Genomic DNA, 18648 nt, shown 5'->3' with positions numbered 1-18648 from the left:
GTTTCTTCCCACATCTGAAAGATGCGCGGGTTTGTAGGTTAACTGGCCCTCTGTAAATTGTCCCTAGTGTGTCGGATAGAACTGGTGTACGGGTGTAGGGAAAGTGGGATAACATAGAACCAGTGTGAACAGGTGAGCGATGGTTGCCGTTGTCTCCAAATGCTGAAGGGTCTGTGTCTAAGATATATTGCTTCTTCGAATGAATGAATCTCTTTATTGTCATTGCACATGGTACAACGAAATTTAAAAGTCAATCCCACGGTGCGATTCACAAGAGCAGTTTAAATATATAAGATAAGGTAAAAATACATACATATAATAAAAAAATTTAAAAAAATACAGATAAATTACAATAGCAGCTGAGGTAGAGCCATTCAGTTGAATGTGAGTGTTATTTCTTATTTTGCATTATTAAGTTCACGTATGGCTATGGGGTAGAAGCTGTCTCTGACTCTGTTTGTGCGAGTTTTGAAAGACCTGTACCGTCTGCCAGAGGGCAGCAGGTGGAACAGGTTGTGTCCAGGGTGGGAAGTGTCCTTTAGGATGTTGGCTGTCCTGCCAAGGCAGCGAGAGCTGAAGATGTCCTTCAGGGAGGGCAGTGGGCAGCCAGTGATTTTTTATGCGGTGTTGATGACCCTTTGAAGGGCTCTCCTGTCCGCTGCAGAGCAGCTGGCATACCATGTGGTTATACAGTACGCCAGCACACTCTCGATGGAGCAGCGGTAGAAGGACACCAGCAGCTTCTCCTCCAGGTTGTTTTTCCTGAGGATCCTCAGAAAGTAGAGTTGCTGCTGGGCCTTCTTGACTGCTGTGGTGGTGTTTGTAGTCCAGGAGAGATCCTCCGTAATTTGTGTGCCCAGGAATCTGAAGTCTGAGACCCTTTCCACACAGTCCCCATGTATAGGGGTTTGAGGGCTGCACTGTTCTTACGAAAGTCTATGATAATTTCCTTTGTTTTTGTGGTGTTTAGGATGAGGTTGTTGTCTGAACACCACGCTGCCAGTCTTTGGACTTCCTCCCTGTAGGCTGTCTCATCTCCTCCTGAGATGCGTCCAACCACAGTCGTGTCGTCCGCAAACTTGACGATGGTGTTGGTGGAGTGGGCGGGGGCACAATCGTGGGTGTAGAGGGCGTAGAGGAGTGGGCTCAACACACAGCCCTGTGGGGAGCCAGTGCTGAGTGTGATGGGGGTGGAGAGGTGATGGCCCAATCTGACGGTCTGGGGGCGGTTAGACAGAAAGTCCTTGATCCAGAGGCAGATGGGTTGGGAGAGTCCTAAATCCATGAGTTTGGTGACCAGTCTGCTGGGGATGATAGTATTGAAAGCGGAGCTAAAGTCAATGAATATGAGTCAATGAGTAGGGATACTTGTGATTACTGGTCAATAATTCGATCCTGACCTCGGGTGTGTGGAGTTTGTATGCTCTCCCTGTGACCACGCAAGTGCTCCGATCTCCTCCCACATCCCAAAGACGTGGGTTTTGTATGTTAAGTGGCCCTTCTGTAGGGAGTGGGTGAGAAAATAGGATAACATAGAACTAGTGTGAATAGATGATGTTGGGTCAGTTTGGACTCAAGGGCTTGTTTCCACTCTATCAATCAGACAAAATAATGTCATCAAAACATTCATATTGGAAAGAGAATGATGAGATTGTCAAATACCTCCTCTGGCAGCTCATTTAATGATGTTATTCTATCATCATGCAGAGTGATTAGACTGGGACGTGCACATATATCGTAATATGAGAAAATATAAATAAACAAACTAGCATAAAATTATATTTTTTGGTCCAGACATTTGGAAAAATTATGGTGTACTGTAACATTTCACACCTACTTATATTTTGTATAATGCAATGCATAAAGTGAGACATGATGAGTGGCAAGGTGCTAGAGTGGTAGAGTTGCTGCCTTACAGCGCCGGGGTCACTGGTTCAATTCTGACTACCGGTGCTGTCTGAATGGAGTTTGCCCGTTTGCTGCAGAGACCCAGGTTCGACCGGCGTGGGTTTTCTCCGAGATCTTTGTTTTTTTCCCACACTCCAAAGACGAACAGGCTTGTAGTTTATTTGGCTTGGTATAAGTGTAAATTGACCCTCGTGTGTGTAGGATAGTGTTAATGTGCGGGGATCGCTGGTTGGTGCGAACCTGGTCGGCCGAAGGGCCTGTTTACGTGCTGTATTTCTAAACAAAACTAAATGATGGTAATGTTCACTACTCTGATTTAGATTCTGGAGTAGTTCCTGAGGATTGGCGGGTAGCAAATGTAACCCCATTTTTTAAGACGGGAGGGAGAGAGAAAACGGGGAATTACAGACCAGTTAGTCTAACATCGGTAGTAGGGAAACTGCTAGAGTCAGTTATTAAAGATGGGATAGCAGCACATTTGGAAAGTGGTGAAATCATTGAACAAAGTCAGCATGGATTTACGAAAGGTAAATCATGTCTGACGAATCTTATAGAATTTTTCGAGGATGTAAATAGTAGCGTGGATAGGGGAGAACCAGTGGATGTGGTGTATCTGGACTTCCAGAAGGCTTTCGACAAGGTCCCACATAAGAGATTAGTATACAAACTTAAAGTACACGGCATTGGGGGTTCAGTATTGATGTGGATAGAGAACTGGCTGGCAAACAGGAAGCAAAGAGTAGGAGTAAACGGGTCCTTTTCACAATGGCAGCCAGTGACTAGTGGGGTACCGCAAGGCTCAGTGCTGGGACCCCAGCTATTTACAATATATATTAATGATCTGGATGAGGGAATTGAAGGCAATATCTCCAAGTTTGCGGATGACACTAAGCTGGGGGGCAGTGTTAGCTATGAGGAGGATGCTAGGAGACTGCAAGGTGACTTGGATAGGCTGGGTGAGTGGGCAAATGTTTGGCAGATGCAGTATAATGTGGATAAATGTGAGGTTATCCATTTTGGTGGCAAAAACAGGAAAGCAGACTATTATCTAAATGGTGGCCGACTAGGAAAAGGGGAGATGCAGCGAGACCTGGGTGTCATGGTACACCAGTCATTGAAAGTAGGCATGCAGGTACAGCAGGCAGTGAAGAAAGCAAATGGTATGTTAGCTTTCATAGCAAAAGGATTTGAGTATAGGAGCAGGGAGGTTCTACTGCAGTTGTACAGGGTCTTGGTGAGACCACACCTGGAGTATTGCGTACAGTTATGGTCTCCAAATCTGAGGAAGGACATTATTGCCATAGAGGGAGTGCAGAGAAGGTTCACCAGACTGATTCCTGGGATGTCAGGACTGTCTTATGAAGAAAGACTGGATAGACTTGGTTTATACTCTCTAGAATTTAGGAGATTGAGAGGGGATCTTATAGAAACTTACAAAATTCTTAAGGGGTTGGACAGGCTAGATGCAGGAAAATTGCTCCCGATGTTGGAGAAGTCCAGGACAAGGGGTTATAGCTTAAGGATAAGGGGGAAATCCTTTAAAACCGAGATGAGAAGAACTTTTTTCACACAGAGAGTGGTGAATCTCTGGAACTCTCTGCTGCAGAGGGTAGTCGAGGCCAGTTCATTGGCTATATTTAAGAGGGAGTTAGATGTGGCCCTTGTGGCTAAGGGGATCAGAGGGTATGGAGAGAAGGCAGGTACGGGATACTGAGTTGGATGATCAGCCATGATCATATTGAATGGCGGTGCAGGCTCGAAGGGCCGAATGGCCTACTCCTGCACCTAATTTCTATGTTTCTATGTTTCTATTATCACGCTACTCAACATGCCATGTTATGACCAAGACAACATGATTTTATAAAGAGAAATGTTTATTGAGCAGCAAAAGAACAAACTAAGCAGCCTCCTCAGTTATCCAAACAGCTAACAAACATGTGACAAGCTCATTAACTCCAATTAACAATAGATATCCAACGTTTCCAATCCTGAAGGGTCTCGACCCAAAATGTTGCGTAATCATAGTGGACACCAGTAGTTTCATCATCATTGCGAATGAGAAATCATAGCAATGTAAGAAATAATCGGCCATATAAGGCGCTTTGATGTGCCTGGTTAATCTCATCTTTGTCCTTTACTCCAGTTTCATGCTGGATCCTCAGTGCTTTTGATTCCCATGTGATCCAAAAACCTACTTGGGCCAAAATCGTACAATTAGCATTGATCTTGACAAGAATCTGTAGCATTTTAGGTTAAAAATGGATTAGTTTAGTTTAGTGTTGTTTAGAGATACAGCGTGGCAACAGACCCTTCGGCCCATCGAGTACACGCCGACCAGCGATCACCCCGTACACTAACACTATCCTACACACACTAGGGGCAATTTACAATCTACCAAAGCCAATTAACTTACAAACCTGCACGTCTTTGGAATGTGGCAAGAAACCGGAGCACCGAGAGAAAATCCATGCGGTCACGGGAGAACGTGCAAACTCCACAGAGACAGCACCCGTAGTCAGAATCGAATCCGTGACTCTGGCGCTGGTCAGGATTGAACTCAGGTCTCTGGCGCCGTAAGGCTGTAACGCTGCAACCGCGCCAAAGTGCCGTACTTTCTAAGAACAAACAAATGGTGGGTTTTGAGGCAGGTTTCCCAGAACAGTCTGTGTACCAAAAACGGAACAATGAAATTCTTATGTAGCAGCAGCATTGCAGGCCTGTAATGATAACATAATAATCAAAACCAACAATCACAGTCAGGTTTAAGTGATACCAAGCATCCGAGGATCTGCCTCAACTAACATCCTCACAACTTTCAGAAACAGATCTTTGAACCTGAGTTGCATTTCATCCCATAATTGGATTCATGGAAACTATGTACAATGAAACATTCCTGACATGTTTTAGGACATAGAACCTAGAAAAAGTACAGGATAGGCACAAAATGCTGGAGTAACTCAGCGGGACAGGCAGCATCTGTGGGGAGAAGAAATGGGTGACGTTTCGGGTCAAGACCCTTCAGATCCAAACATCACCCATTCGAGTGTAGTGTCACCTATTCGCGTCTGAACAAGGGTCTCGGCCCAAAACGTCACCCATTCCTTCTCTCCAGAGATGCAGCCTGTCCTGTTGAGTTAATCCAGCATTTTGTGTCTATCTTCGGTTTAAACCAGCATCTGCAGTTCTTTCCTACACATAGGAAAAGTACAGCACGGGAACATGCCATGTAGCTCACAATGTGTGTTTTGCAAATGTTACCAGGTATAAACTAATCTCCTCTGCCGGCACGTGATCCATATCCCTCCATTCCCTACATATCCACATGCCTATGTAAAAGCATCTCAAACGCCCCTATCATATGTGCCTCCACCACCACCCCTGGAGGAGTATTCCAGTCACACATCACTCTCTGTGTAAAAATAATTGTCCTGGACATCTTCATTGTACTTTTTGCCCCTTTTACCTTGAAGCCATGCTCTCTAGTCTTTAAGTAGAAAATATCAAAGTAATTTGATTGATTGAGAAAAGTGGATGCCATTTATAAAAGAATGAAAAAAGTAGGAAAAGCGAGATAGATAAGCCATTTCATTGAAGCTTTGTATGTGAAGGAATCTGAAGCCAGTATTAAAATAAACACTGTCTGCATCTTTTGAGTTCTATTGATGAATTGTTTGATTGAACGATAAAGCTTGTAAACAAGGCCTTTGACCTACCAAGACCACACTGATCATTGATCACCCCTTCACACTAGTTCTATGTTATCACACGTTTGCATCCACACCCTACACACTAGAGGCAATACGCAGAGGCCCACTTAACCTACAAACCCGCGTTGCTTTAGGATGTGGGAGGAAGTTGGAAACCCACCTGGTCACAGGGAGAACACTAATAATCTAGAACTCTAATCCGCTCGACCAGCAGATGTTGTAGACTATTAGATGTTACCCCTATTAATACTCCGATACACTTTTATTTCACTGTTTTCATGCGCAGTTGTATAGTAAGATTTCCATTGAACCCATGGGGATGACGTGCAAACTCCACACACTGACAGCACCCGAGGTCAGGATCGAACCAGGGTCTCTGGAGCTGTGAGGCAGCGGCTCTAGCATGCGCCCCATTGTGTGTCTGAGTATTTGTCTAAGGTGCTTGAATATTAGAAGAATCAACACAAACGCTGCTCATTAATGCAAGATTGAAGTGTGCCCGAGATGGTTTAACCCTGAACGAATGTCTAGTCCTGCTACAGTCTTAGCTGACATCTTTCAATTGGCTGGGACAGGTCGGAAGGTGAGGACGTGTGGATTTGTAGGATAGGGCGGCACGGTTGCGCAGCGGTAGAGTTGCTGCCTTACAGCGCCAGAGACCCGGGTTCTATCCTGACTACAGGTGCTGTCTGTACGGAGTTTGTACGTTCTCCCCGTGGGTTTTCTCTGGGATCTCTGGTTTTCTCCCACACTTCAAAGAAGTACAAGTTTGATGGCTAATTGGCTTGGTATAATTGTAAATTGTCCCTAGTGTGTGTAGGAGTAGTGTTAGTGTGCGGGGGTCGCTGGTTGGCGCGGACTCGGTGGGTTGAAGGACCTGTTTCCGCGCTGAAACAACTAAACAAAAGTGTATCGCTGCTGGCAAATTCATTTCACTGCACCTTCGGGTGCATGTGACGAATAAAATTGACTTTGACTTTGACTAAAGTTAAGCGTGTAAATTGTCATATGTACCAAAAGAAACATTCTTACTTGCTGCAGCATAGCAGGACTGCAAATACAGTATTCAAATGATGGAAGTTCAATATATTAACAGTATAGTGCACAACTAAATTAAAGCACAAATCCCCTAGTGCAACCAACACCGTGTAGTAAAATGTAGTTAAAAAGGAACTGTAGGTGCTAGTCTACACAAAAAGACACAAAGTGCTGGAGCAACTCAGCGAGTCTAGCAGCATCTCTGGAGGTAATTTTTCGGGTCGGGACCCTTCTTTGGATTGATTAATGGGGGAGGGTGGGGGGAACTGCAAGCAAGAAAAGACCAAGACAAAGCAGGGCTGACAACAAATGATGACCTCAGTCAAGGAGGTTCCCCGATGGCTGTCTGTTGGCTAGGGACGATGTGAACCCAATAACGTTGCGAACAGTGGAACTGGTTAACCAACGATTAGTGGAGGAAGGGTGAATGGGGGAAAAGCCAGGATGGGTGGAGGGGACTGTTTGTGAAATTACCTAAAATTAGAGAATTCACCTTCCCCTAGCTAACAATGATCTATCCTACATTTTCCTTGAACCGCATCCCCGTTGATGTCTCATTTTCACACCTTACATTTCCTTATCTCTGTGTCTCCCTCCCCTGCATCTGCAGTTCCTTCCTACACATTCAACGGTCATATCATTGGGTTGTAAGCTCTCCAAGGAATATGAGGTGCTTTTCCACCAATTTGCATGTGCCCTGCCCTTACTCTGGCAATTGGGGAGGCCCAGGACAGAAAGGACAGTATGAGAATGGGAAGGGGAGTTAAAATGGTTAGCAAGGTGATCTATGCAATAATGCTGTAGTTCAGGTCACTCATTGTTTTGTATTGTGTATATGTGTATTATATAAAGTTATTCCAGAGTAATAGAGCCAACATCAGCATGGTTGGTGTCGGAAGGAACTGCAGGTGCTAGTTTACACTGAAGATAGACACTGAAGCTGGAGTAACTCAGCGGGGCAGGCAGCATCTCTGGAGAGAAGGAATGGGTAATGTTTCGCGTCAAGGCCCTTCTTCAGACTGAGAGTCAGGGGAGAGGGATAACACTAGATATGGGACGGTAAGGTGTGAAAACGAGACACCAAAGGGGACGAGGGTCAAGGAAAGATCATTGTTAGCAAGGGGAAGTTGACAACGAAGCATACAAAGATAAAATTTGATTAGGAAGACAGTCAAACTGGTCGGAGAACTACGATGGAGGAGGGAGAGACAGGGAAAGCAAAGGGTTACTTGAAGTTGGAGAAATCAATATCATAGAAAAGAAGTGCAAGAGGAGGCCTAACCCTAATCCTAACCATCATACTTCTGGGGTGTAAGCTGCCCAAGCGAAATATGAGGTGCTGTTCCTCCAATTTGCGCTGGGCCTCACTCTGACAGTGGGGGAGGCCCAGGACAGAAAGGTCTGTGTGGGAATGGGAGGGGGAGGTAAAGTGTTTTGCAACCGGGTGATCAGGTAGGTTTAGGGGGACTGGGCGAGGGTGACATAAGGCGTACGTACCTGATGCTTTATTTAAATGGTGTTTATTTCCATCCATTAGCAAGGTGACCATCATGGAAGATTCCGACCAGCACATCCACCTGAGGAATCTCTCCCTCCACCAGGCGAACAATGAAGAAGATTCTCTTAACCTGCTCTTCCTGGGAGATACTAACCGAATGATAGCAGAGGTGAGCACTTTCAAAGCCTGTGCTTGATATCCAGGTGGAGTGATGAACTCACAGGAAGAGACAACTTCGGACATTTTATATTGCATCTTCCAGGAAATTTAATTTAGTTTTAATTGAGAGATACAGCATGGAAACACGTCCTCTGGCCCACCGTGTCCAGGCCGACCATCGATCACCCGTTCACATTAGTTCCATGTTATCCCACTTTCGCAACAGGCTAGAGGCAATTTACAGAGGTCTACAACCTGCAAACCTGCACACAGGCAGAGATATTGATGGATATAAGACAAATGAATGAATGCAAAACAGTAACAATGATAAAGGAAACAGGCCATTGTTAGCTGCAGGATAGGTGAAAACAAGTTACAGACAATGAGACTCAACAAGACAACTTTGAACTTTTTTACAAACTTAAAGCACATGGCATTGGGGGTTCAGTATTTATGTGGATAGAGAACTGGCTGGCAAACAGCAAGCAAAGAGTAGGAGTAAACGGGTCCTTTTCACAATGGCAGGCAGTGACTAGTGGGGTACCGCAAGGCTCAGTGCTGGGACCCCAGCTATTTACAATATATATTAATGGATTGGATGAGGGAATTGAAGGCAATATCTCCAAGTTTGCGGATGACACTAAGCTGGGGGGCAGTGTTAGCTGTGAGGAGGATGCTAGGAGACTGCAAGGTGACTTGGATAGGCTGGGTGAGTGGGCAAATGTTTGGCAGATGCAGTATAATGTGGATAAATGTGAGGTTATCCATTTTGGTGGCAAAAACAGGAGAGTAGACTATTATCTCAATGGTGGCCGACTAGGAAAAGGGGAGATGCAGCGAGACCTGGGTGTCATGGTACACCAGTCATTGAAAGTAGGCATGCAGGTGCAGCAGGCAGTGAAGAAAGCGAATGATATGTTAGCTTTCATAGCAAAAGGATTTGAGTATAGGAGCAGGGAGGTTCTACTGCAGTTGTACAGGGTCTTGGTGAGACCACACCTGCAGTATTGCGTACAGTTTTGGTCTCCAAATCTGAAGAAGGACATTATTGCCATAGAGGGAGTGCAGAGAAGGTTCACCAGACTGATTCCTGGGATGTCAGGACTGTCTTATGAAGAAAGACTGGATAGACTTGGTTTATACTCTCTAGAATTTAGGAGATTGAGAGGGGATCTTATAGAAACTTACAAAATTCTTAAGGAGTTGGACAGGCTAGATGCAGGAAGATTGTTCCCGATGTTGGGGAAGTCCAGGACAAGGGGTCACAGCTTAAGGATAAGGGGAAAATCCTTTAAAACCGAGATGAGAAGAACTTTTTTTTCACACAGAGAGTGGTGAATCTCTGGAACTCTCTGCCACAGAGGGTAGTTGAGGCCAGTTCATTGTCTATATTTAAGAGGGAGTAAGATGTGGCCCTTGTGGCTAAGGGGATCAGAGGGTGTGGAGAGAAGGCAGGTACAGGATACTGAGTTGGATGATCAGCCATGATCATATTGAATGGCGGTGCAGGCTCGAAGGGCCGAATGGCCTACTCCTGCACCTAATTTCTATGTTTCTATGTTTCTATGAAGTTAGTACGACTTGGGCGGGGGAGCCTTGGGAAGAGGGGGGAGGGGGGGGTGGTGCAAGGGTTACTTGAAATTAGAGAAATCAATATTCATATTCAATGATAGTCTGAAGATCACCAAGGTCAGCACTGCTCTCTGGTTGTGGTAGGATCATTCAGTTGCCTGATAACAGAAACTGTCCCTGAATCTGGAGGTGTGCGTTTTCACACTTCTGTACCACTGGTCCGTGATTATGCAGCTGGCCTTGCCGAGGCAGCGTGAGGTATAAATGGAGTCAAGAGAAGGGAGGTTGGGTTGTGTGATGGTCTGGGCTGCGTCCACAATTCGCTGCAATTTCTTGCGATGTTCGATGTTCCCAAACCAAGCTGTGATGCATCCTGATAAAATTCTTCAACCAGTGTTTGGAGTTGAGTGGGGACGATTGGTGATCTCTGGTCATAAAGTCTTTTCTTGAGCAGACATTTGAGTAAAATTACAGCAAAAGCTGGTCAGAATGTGGTAAGTCCTGGATAGTGTGGATGTGGAGAGTCGAGGACCAGAGGGCACAGCCTCAAAGGATGTACCTTTTAAAAGGAGATGAGGAGGAATTCTTTTAGCCAGAGAGTGGTGAATATGTGGAATTCATTGCCACGGAGGAGATCATGTCATTGGGTATTTTTAAAATAGACATGGAGGCGCAGCGGTAGAGTTGATGCCTTACAGCGAATGCAGTGCCGGAGACCCGGGTTTCATCCCGATTATGGGTGCTGTCAATACGGAGTTTGCATGTTCTCCCTGTGACCTGTGTGGGTTTTCTCCGAGATCATCGGTTTCCTCCCACATTCCAAAGACGTACTGGTTTGTAGGTTAATTGGCTTGGTAAATGTAAAAGGATATTGTTAATGTGCAAGGATCACTGGTTCGTGCTATATCTCTAAACCAAAACATTGACAGGTTCTTGATTAGTAGAAGTGTCAAAGGTTACAGGGTGAAGGCAGGAGAAGGAAATATAGATCAGCCTTGATTGAATGGCGGAGTAGACTCGATGGGCCGAATGGCCCAATACTGCTCCTATGACGTATGAACATGAGTACAGTGTTACAGAATGTACAGGTATAAAAACCTTTGCCTCTCCCAATTTTCTCTGGTTCTGCTTATGATCTATCAAATCTCCCGCTCCCTCTCGCTTCTGATGAAAGGTTGATGCCAATTCCCTTTCTCCATGTACAGATGCTGCCTGACATATTACTTTTATCCAGTAATTTTGCATTTGACTCCTTTTATTTATTCTATTAGAGGCAATCATAAATGACTCCCATCTGTGGAGGAGACTCTTTGGTTGTCGTATCAGAGATCTGCCTTTGTCTGGTGTTTTATTCTTAGAATTGTTGTATCAAACCACAGTCGGTTCATCTGGACACATTGCGGGCCCTGAGTGGAACAGTACCGTTTGATGTTTGTTTGTGTGGTATGATGTAATAGAGAGACTGCGATGCCAAGTTGCAATGTAACCATTTTCCTTTTGTCTGCTATGTTTTTTTAAATGTAATATTGCAGTACTGATTTCAGTTGAGCCGACTTTGTTCCCACGTATAGAATCATAAATTGAACAAATTGCTGCAACCTAAACTTGACCTTCCCCGAAGAAGTACAGTCGCTAAATGTTTCCACGATTTCCTAAATTGGGTTTAAAGTCGGGATTCATTGCAGACGTTGTGTTTTATTCAGACAGTGTGCCTGAAGAAGGGCCCCGACCCAAAACGTCACCTATCCACATTTCTCCAGAGATGCTGCCTAACCGCTGACTTACTCCAGTGTCCTTGTAGATGTGCTGGAGTAACTCAACGGGCACCACTGGAGAACATGGATACTCTTGACGTTTTGGGAAGAGACCCTTCTTCAGACTGATTGTAGGAGGGGCGAGGAAAGCTGGAAAGGTTGAGAGGCAGGTCAAAGAGTGGCAGGTAATAGGTCGCCATGGGCCAGGGCAGGTGGGGTTTTAGTGGGCAGATGGTTGGACGATAAATCTGCCACGCTTGTCCTGTCCTGCCACTTCCCTTTTCCAGCTTCCTCCCCTCCCCACAATCAGTCTGAAGAAGGGTCTGGACCCGAAACATCACCCACACATGTACGCAATGCACATTTATTTGCGAAACGTAACACGGGCAGGGGCATCTAATAATTGAACTTTTAAATCTTTCATTTGACAGACTCCGATGAACCAGGCCTCAACCCGCTCCCATTGTATCTTCACCATCCATGTTTCCAGTCGTGAGCCAGGGTCGGCCACCATCCGTCGCTCCAAACTACACCTAGTCGACTTGGCTGGATCAGAGCGGGTTACAAAGACCGGAGTGGGAGGACAGCTACTGACAGAGGCGAAATATATCAACCTCTCCCTGACATACCTAGAACAGGTAAGGCCACACATCCCGTCCAGCAATCTTGGTTACATAATGTGCAAAGAATGAGACTACAGTGACTGCACAGACCTGTAAGAGAGGTGTCATTACTGCAGTCAATTCGACATTGCAGTCATCTCGAAGTGCTGCAGTGCAAAATGCTGGAGAAACTCAGCGGGTGAGGCAGCATCTATGGATGCTGTCTCGACCCGAAACATTACCAATTCCTTCTCTCCATAGATGCTGCCTCACCCGCTGAGTTTCTCCAGCATTTTGTGTCTACCTTCGATTTTACCAACATCTGCAGTTCTTTCTTAAACATTGCAATCATCTCTATTTATAATGACTGACATTATAAGTAAATTACCGCAGAATATTTAGACGCATCAGATGGTAGTTGGCTTCCATTTTTCCATAAAGATTGGTGGTGCAGCGGTAGAGTCGCTGCTTCACAGTGCCAGAGACCAGGGTTCAATCCTGACTACGGGTGCTGTCTGTACAGAGTTTGTACGTTCTCCCTGTACGCTTTCTCCTGATGCTCCGGTTTCCTCCTACACTCCAAAGACATACAGGCTTGTAAGTTAATTGGCTTCTGCTAATTGTAAATTGTTCCTTGTGTGTTGGATAGTGCTAGTGCTAGTGATCGCTGGTCGGCGCGGACTCAGTGGGTCGAAGGGCCTGTTTCCACGACGTATCTCTAAAGTAAAGTAAACTAAACATGTCAAAGATGTGTGAGTCACCAGTGTGATGTAGTATCTATGTTCACTTCACTCACTTCACTGTCTATAACTCAATGACAGCCTGTTGGGCTCATTGATACAGGTATCTCTCATAACCCATTCTCGACCATGGCTAGTTCATAGGTTCTAAGAGCAGATTTAGGCCATTCTGCCCATCAAGTCTAATCCACCATTCAGTCATGGCTGGTCTATCTCTCCCTCCTAACCCCATTCTCCTACCCTCTCCCCATAACCCCTGAACCGCGTATTAATCAAGAATCTATCTTTCTCTGCCTTAAAAATATCCATTAACTTGGCCTCCACAGCCTTCTGTGTCAATGAATTCCACAGTTTCACCACCCTCTGACTAAAGAAATTCCTCTTCATCTCCTTCCTAAAGGGACATCCTATAATTCTGAGGCTTTGACCTCTAGTCCTGGACTCTCCCACTAGTGGAAACATCCTCTCCACATCCACTCTATCCAAGCCTATCCAAATCCAAGTTTACTGTAGTCAACTTAATTTTAATATTATATTCAACTTTATACTTTTGGGAGTATATTTTACGTAGGTTTCTTCTTTCTGTCAATCAAGTCTTTAACATCACCTCTTTTTCACTGTTCACAATAAAGCCTCTACTCCAACCGCAGTATATCTCACTTTAACTCTGCTCTTCTTATTCTATTTTATCTTGCTCTAAAGGTTATTCCCTTTATCATGTATCTGTACACTGTAGATGGACGAGTGTAATCATGTATTGTCTTTCCGCTTGTAGGTTAGCACGCAACAAAAGCTTTTCACTGTACCTCGGTACACGTGACAATAAACTAAACTCAAACTAAACTAAAAGTGGGTGTTACCAACTGAATGAAAGGGTGTTACTAAAAGGGGGCATCACACCAAAGTATCTTTCTCTTTCTGTCTCTTGTATTTTTGTGATTGTACCTTGTGATGAAATAAGGCCCCATTGTTTTTGATATAATATTCTGTGGCATATATTTTTAAGACTTTGGGGGTTGATTAGTTTCATAATAATAGCCGAGGAAATGTTGTCACTGTGGCACGGTGGTACAACGGTAGAGTTGCTGCCTTACAGGGCCAGAGACCCGGGTTTGATCCTGACTGAGTGCTGTCTGGACGGATTTTGTACATTCTCCCCATGATCGCGAGGGATTTCTCCGGGAACTCCGGTTTCCTCCCACACTCCAAAATCTGACAGTTTTGTGGGTTAATTGGCTTGGTATAAATGTCAATTGTCGCCAGTGTGTGTAGGGTAGTGTTAGTGTGTAGGGATCGCTGGCCAGCGTGGACTCGGTCGGCTGAAGGGCCTGTGGGAGTGGCGGCGCCTAACGGCAGCGGCTCGACTACAGTCGTCTGTCTTTTTTTATTTTTGTCTTGTTAAATATATGTCTTGAGTTAGTTTTTATTATTTTTTTAGTGGTGTATATGTGGGGGGTGGTGGGGGGGCTGTGGGGGAAACCGTTTTAAATCTCTTCCCTGTGCGGGGACCCGACTATTCCCTGTCGGGTCTCGGATGTCGTTGGGCCTGACAGCGTGGAGCCGGCGGCGACCTCCGGCCGGGACTAACCTGAGGGCTCCAGTTGCAGAGCCTGCGGAACTGACATCGCGAAGCTGGCCAACTTCGGAGCGGGAAGAGCTGTGGTGGCGTGCGGCTGCGACCCGACTTTTGGAGTTCGGAAGCACCGGCTGCAGACCCGGTGAACAGGAACATCGGGAGCTCCAAGTCCCTGGTGGGAGACCACTTTTCCGAGCTCCGCAACGGCGACTTCTCCCACAGCTGGAATCGCGGGGATTTAAAGGACATGGATTGCCGGGAGCCTAATATCGCCCGGAGCGTGGCTTAAAAAATAATAAGGCCTCAGGACTTACAACATTGCCCGCCGGGGGCTTTAACCGATCGGAGCCCCAGTTTCGCCTCGACACTGCAGTTGGACTGCTGGACCACGGGAGAAGGAACAAAGGGAAGAGATAAAGACTTTGCCTTCCATCACAGTGAGGAGATGTTGGAGACTCACTGTGATGGATGCTTCAATTTTAATGTCATTGTCGGAGACAGATAGGACCTGGTGATTGGCACCTTCTCAGTCTCCTCAGGAAGAAGAGATGTTGGAGACTCACTGTGATGGATGTTTATGTAAACTGTGTTAAGTGTGTGGCTTGGATTGTTTTGTAATGTCAAAAACTGTAGAAATTATATTTCGTTCAAACCGAGGTTTGAATGACAATAAATGCATTCTATTCTATTCTATTTCTGCCCTCTGTCTTTAAACTAAACCCTGTGAACCCTGAGTTTAAAAATAGCAGCTTGATTGTTATACTGTTAGATTTTGTTCAGCCAGGTCTGTGTTGATCTGTTTCCATGCTGTTTGCTCATATGATTCAAATCCTTTTAAAATACCAATAATTCTTCCAGCCAAATACGAAATCTTGAAGAACAGCACTGCTAAAAATCACGGATACTATACAATATTTTATTTTTTCACTAATAGATATCAGTCCAATATTACTAATGTTTCTTCCAACTGTTACCAGGCAACTGAAGCGTCCTCTTACCACCGAGAGAATGTCCCATCTACATAGAAACATAAAAACATAGAAAATAGGTGCAGAAGTAGGCCATTCGGCCCTTCGAGCCTGCACCGCCATTCAATATGATCATGGCTGATCATCCAACTCAGTATCCTGTACCTTCTCTCCATACCCCCTGATCCCTTTAGTCACAAGGGCCACATCTAACTCCCTCTTAAATATAGCCAATGAACTGGCATCAACTACCTTCTGTGGCAGAGAATTCCAGAGATTCACCACTCTCTGTGTGAAAAATGTTTTCCTCATCTCGGTCCTAAAAGATTTCCCCCTTTTCCTTAATCTGTGACCCCTTGTTCTGGACTTCCCCCAACATCGGGAACAATCTTCCTGCATCTAGCCTGTCCAACCCCTTAAGAATATTGTAAGTTTCTATAAGATCCCCCCTCAATCTTCTAAATTCTAGCGAGTACAAACCGAGTCTATCCAGTCTTTCTTCATATGAAAGTCCTGACATCCCAGGAATCAGTCCGGTGAACCTTCTATGGCAAGAATGTCTTTCCTCAGATTAGGAGACCAAAACTGTATGCAATACTCCAGGTGTGGTCTCACCAAGACCATGTACAACTACACTAGAACCTCCCTGCTCCTATAATCAAATCCTTTTGCTATGAATGCTAACATACCATTCGCTTTCTTCACTGCCTGCTGCACCTGCATGCCTACTTTCAATGACAGGTGTACCATGACCGCCAGGTCTCGTTGCAACTCCCCCTTTCCTAATCGTCCACCATTCAGATAATAGTCTACTTTCCTGTTTTTGCCACCAAAGTGGATAACCTCACATTTATCCACATTATACTGCATCTGCCATGCAGTTGACCACTCACCCAGCCTATCCAAATCACCTTGCAGCCTCCTAGCATCCTCCTCACAGCTAACACTGCCCCCCAGCTTTGTGTCATCCGCAAACTTGGGGGTGTTGCATTCAATTCCCTCGTCCAAATCATTAATATATATTGTAAATAGCTGGGGTCGCAGCACTGAGCCTTGCAGTACCCCACTAGTCACTGCCTGCCATTGTGAAAAGGACCCGTTTACTCCTACTCTTTGCTTCCTGTCTGCAAGCCAGTTCTCTATCCACATCAATACTGAACTCCCAATACCGTGTGCTTTAAGTTTGTATACTAATATCTTATGTGGGACCTTGTCGAAAGCCTTCTGAAAGTCCAGATATAACACATCCACTGGTTCTCCCTTATCCACTCTACTAGTTACATCCTCGAAAAATTCTGTGATTCGTCAGACATGATATACCTTTCATAAATCCATGCAGACTTTGTCCCATGAATTCACCACTTTCCAAATGTGCTGCTATCCCATCTTTAATAACTGATTCTAGCATTTTCCCCACTACCGATGTTAGACTAACTGGTCTGTAATTCCCCGTTTTCTCTCTTCCTCCCTTTTTAAAAAGTGGGATTACATTAGCTACCCTCCAATCCTCAAGGACTACTCCAGAATCTAAAGAGTTTTGAAAAATTATCATTAATGCATCCACTATTTCTGGGACTACTTCCTTAAGTACTCTGGGATGCAGCCTATCTGGCCCTGGGGATTTATCGGCCTTTAATCCATTCAATTTACCTAACACCACTTCCCGGCTAACCTGCATTTCACTCAGTTCCTCCATCTAATTTGACCCCCGGTCCCCTGCTAGTTCCGGCAGATTATTTATGTCTTCCTTAGTGAAGACAGAACCAAAGTAATTATTCAATTTGTTTAAGAAGGAACTGCAGATGCTGGAGAATCGAAGGTACACAAAAAAGCTGGAGAAACTCAGCGGGTGCAGCAGCATCTATGGAGCGAAGGAAATAGGCAACGTTTTGGGCCAAAACCCTTCTTCAGAATGATCGGGGGCGGGGGTGGGCGGGGACAAGAAAGGACAAAGGAGGAGGAGCCCGAAGGCTGGGGGATGGGAGGAGACAGCAGGGGGACTGAGGAAGGGGAGGAGACAGCAAGGACTAACAAAATTGGGAGAATTCGATGTTCATGCCCCCAGGATGCAGACTCCCCAAACGGAATATGAGGTGCTGTTCCTCCAATTTCCGGTGCTGCTCACTGTGGCCATGGAGGAGACCCAGGACAGAGAGGTCGGAGACGGAGTGGGAGGGGGAGTTGAAGTGCTGAGCCACCGGGAGGTCAGCTTGGTTATTGCGGACCGAGCGGAGGTGTTCGGCGAAACGATCGCCCAACCTCCACTTGGTCTCACCGATATAGATCTGCTGACATCTAGAGCAGCGGATGCAATAGATGAGGTTGGAAGAGATGCAGGTAAACCTCTGTCGCACCTGGAACGATTGCTTGGGTCCTTGAACGGAGTCGAGGGGGGAGATAAAGGGACAAGTGTTGCATCTCTTGCGGTTGCAAGGGAAAGTGCCCGGGGAGGGGGTGGTACGAGAGGGAAGGGAAGAATTGACAAGGGAGTTATGGAGGGAGCGGTCTTTGCGGAAGGCAGATATGGGGGGAGATGGGAAGATGTGGCGAGTGGTGGGGTCACGTTGGAGGTGGCGAAACTGACGGAGGATTACTTTTTGTATGTGACGGCTGGTGGGGTGAAAGGTGAGGACTAGGGGGACTCGGCCCTTGTTGCGAGTTAGGGGATGGGGAGAGAGAGCAGTGTTGCGGGGTATGGAAGAGACCCTGGTGTGAGCCTCATTTATGGTGGAGGAGGGGAACCCCCGTTCCCTGAATAATGAGGACATTTCAGATGTCCTGGTGTGGAACGCCTCATCCGTGGAGCAGATGCGGCGTAGACGGAGGAATTGGGAGTAGGGGATGGAGTCCTTACAGGAAGCAGGGTGGGAAGAAGTGTAGTCCAGATAGCCATGGGAGTCAGTGGGTTTATAGTGTATGTCGGTCAGAAGTCTATCACGTGCAATGGAGATAGTGAGGTCAAGGAATGGTAGGGAAGTGTCGGAAATGGTCCAGGTGTATTTGAGTGCCGGATGGAAGTTAGTGGTGAAGTGGATGAAGTCAGTCAGTTGTGTGCGGGTGCAGGACGTGGCACCAAAGCAGTCGTCGATGTAGCGGAGGTAGAGGTCGGGGATGGGGCCCTGGTAT

The 18648-nt window shown here is 45.8% G+C and overlaps 1 protein-coding gene across 2 annotated transcripts in view; it reads left to right on the top strand.

The window, feature by feature from the left end:
* Window positions 1-18648, top strand: part of LOC129697628 (kinesin-like protein KIF6) — a 453653-nt gene that overhangs the window by 49632 nt on the left and 385373 nt on the right. For both annotated transcript variants that reach the window (XM_055636340.1, XM_055636341.1), the window contains exons 3-4: window positions 8191-8320; window positions 12068-12274. In XM_055636340.1, coding sequence (XP_055492315.1) covers window positions 8191-8320; window positions 12068-12274 — 337 coding nt within the window. The remainder of the gene's footprint in view (window positions 1-8190; window positions 8321-12067; window positions 12275-18648) is intronic.

This window comes from Leucoraja erinacea, chromosome 5 (assembly GCF_028641065.1).
Source record: "Leucoraja erinacea ecotype New England chromosome 5, Leri_hhj_1, whole genome shotgun sequence".
Taxonomy (NCBI): Eukaryota; Metazoa; Chordata; class Chondrichthyes; order Rajiformes; family Rajidae; genus Leucoraja; species Leucoraja erinaceus.
Note: the sequence above shows the minus strand (reverse complement) of the source record. Positions and strands in the feature narration are given on the sequence as shown.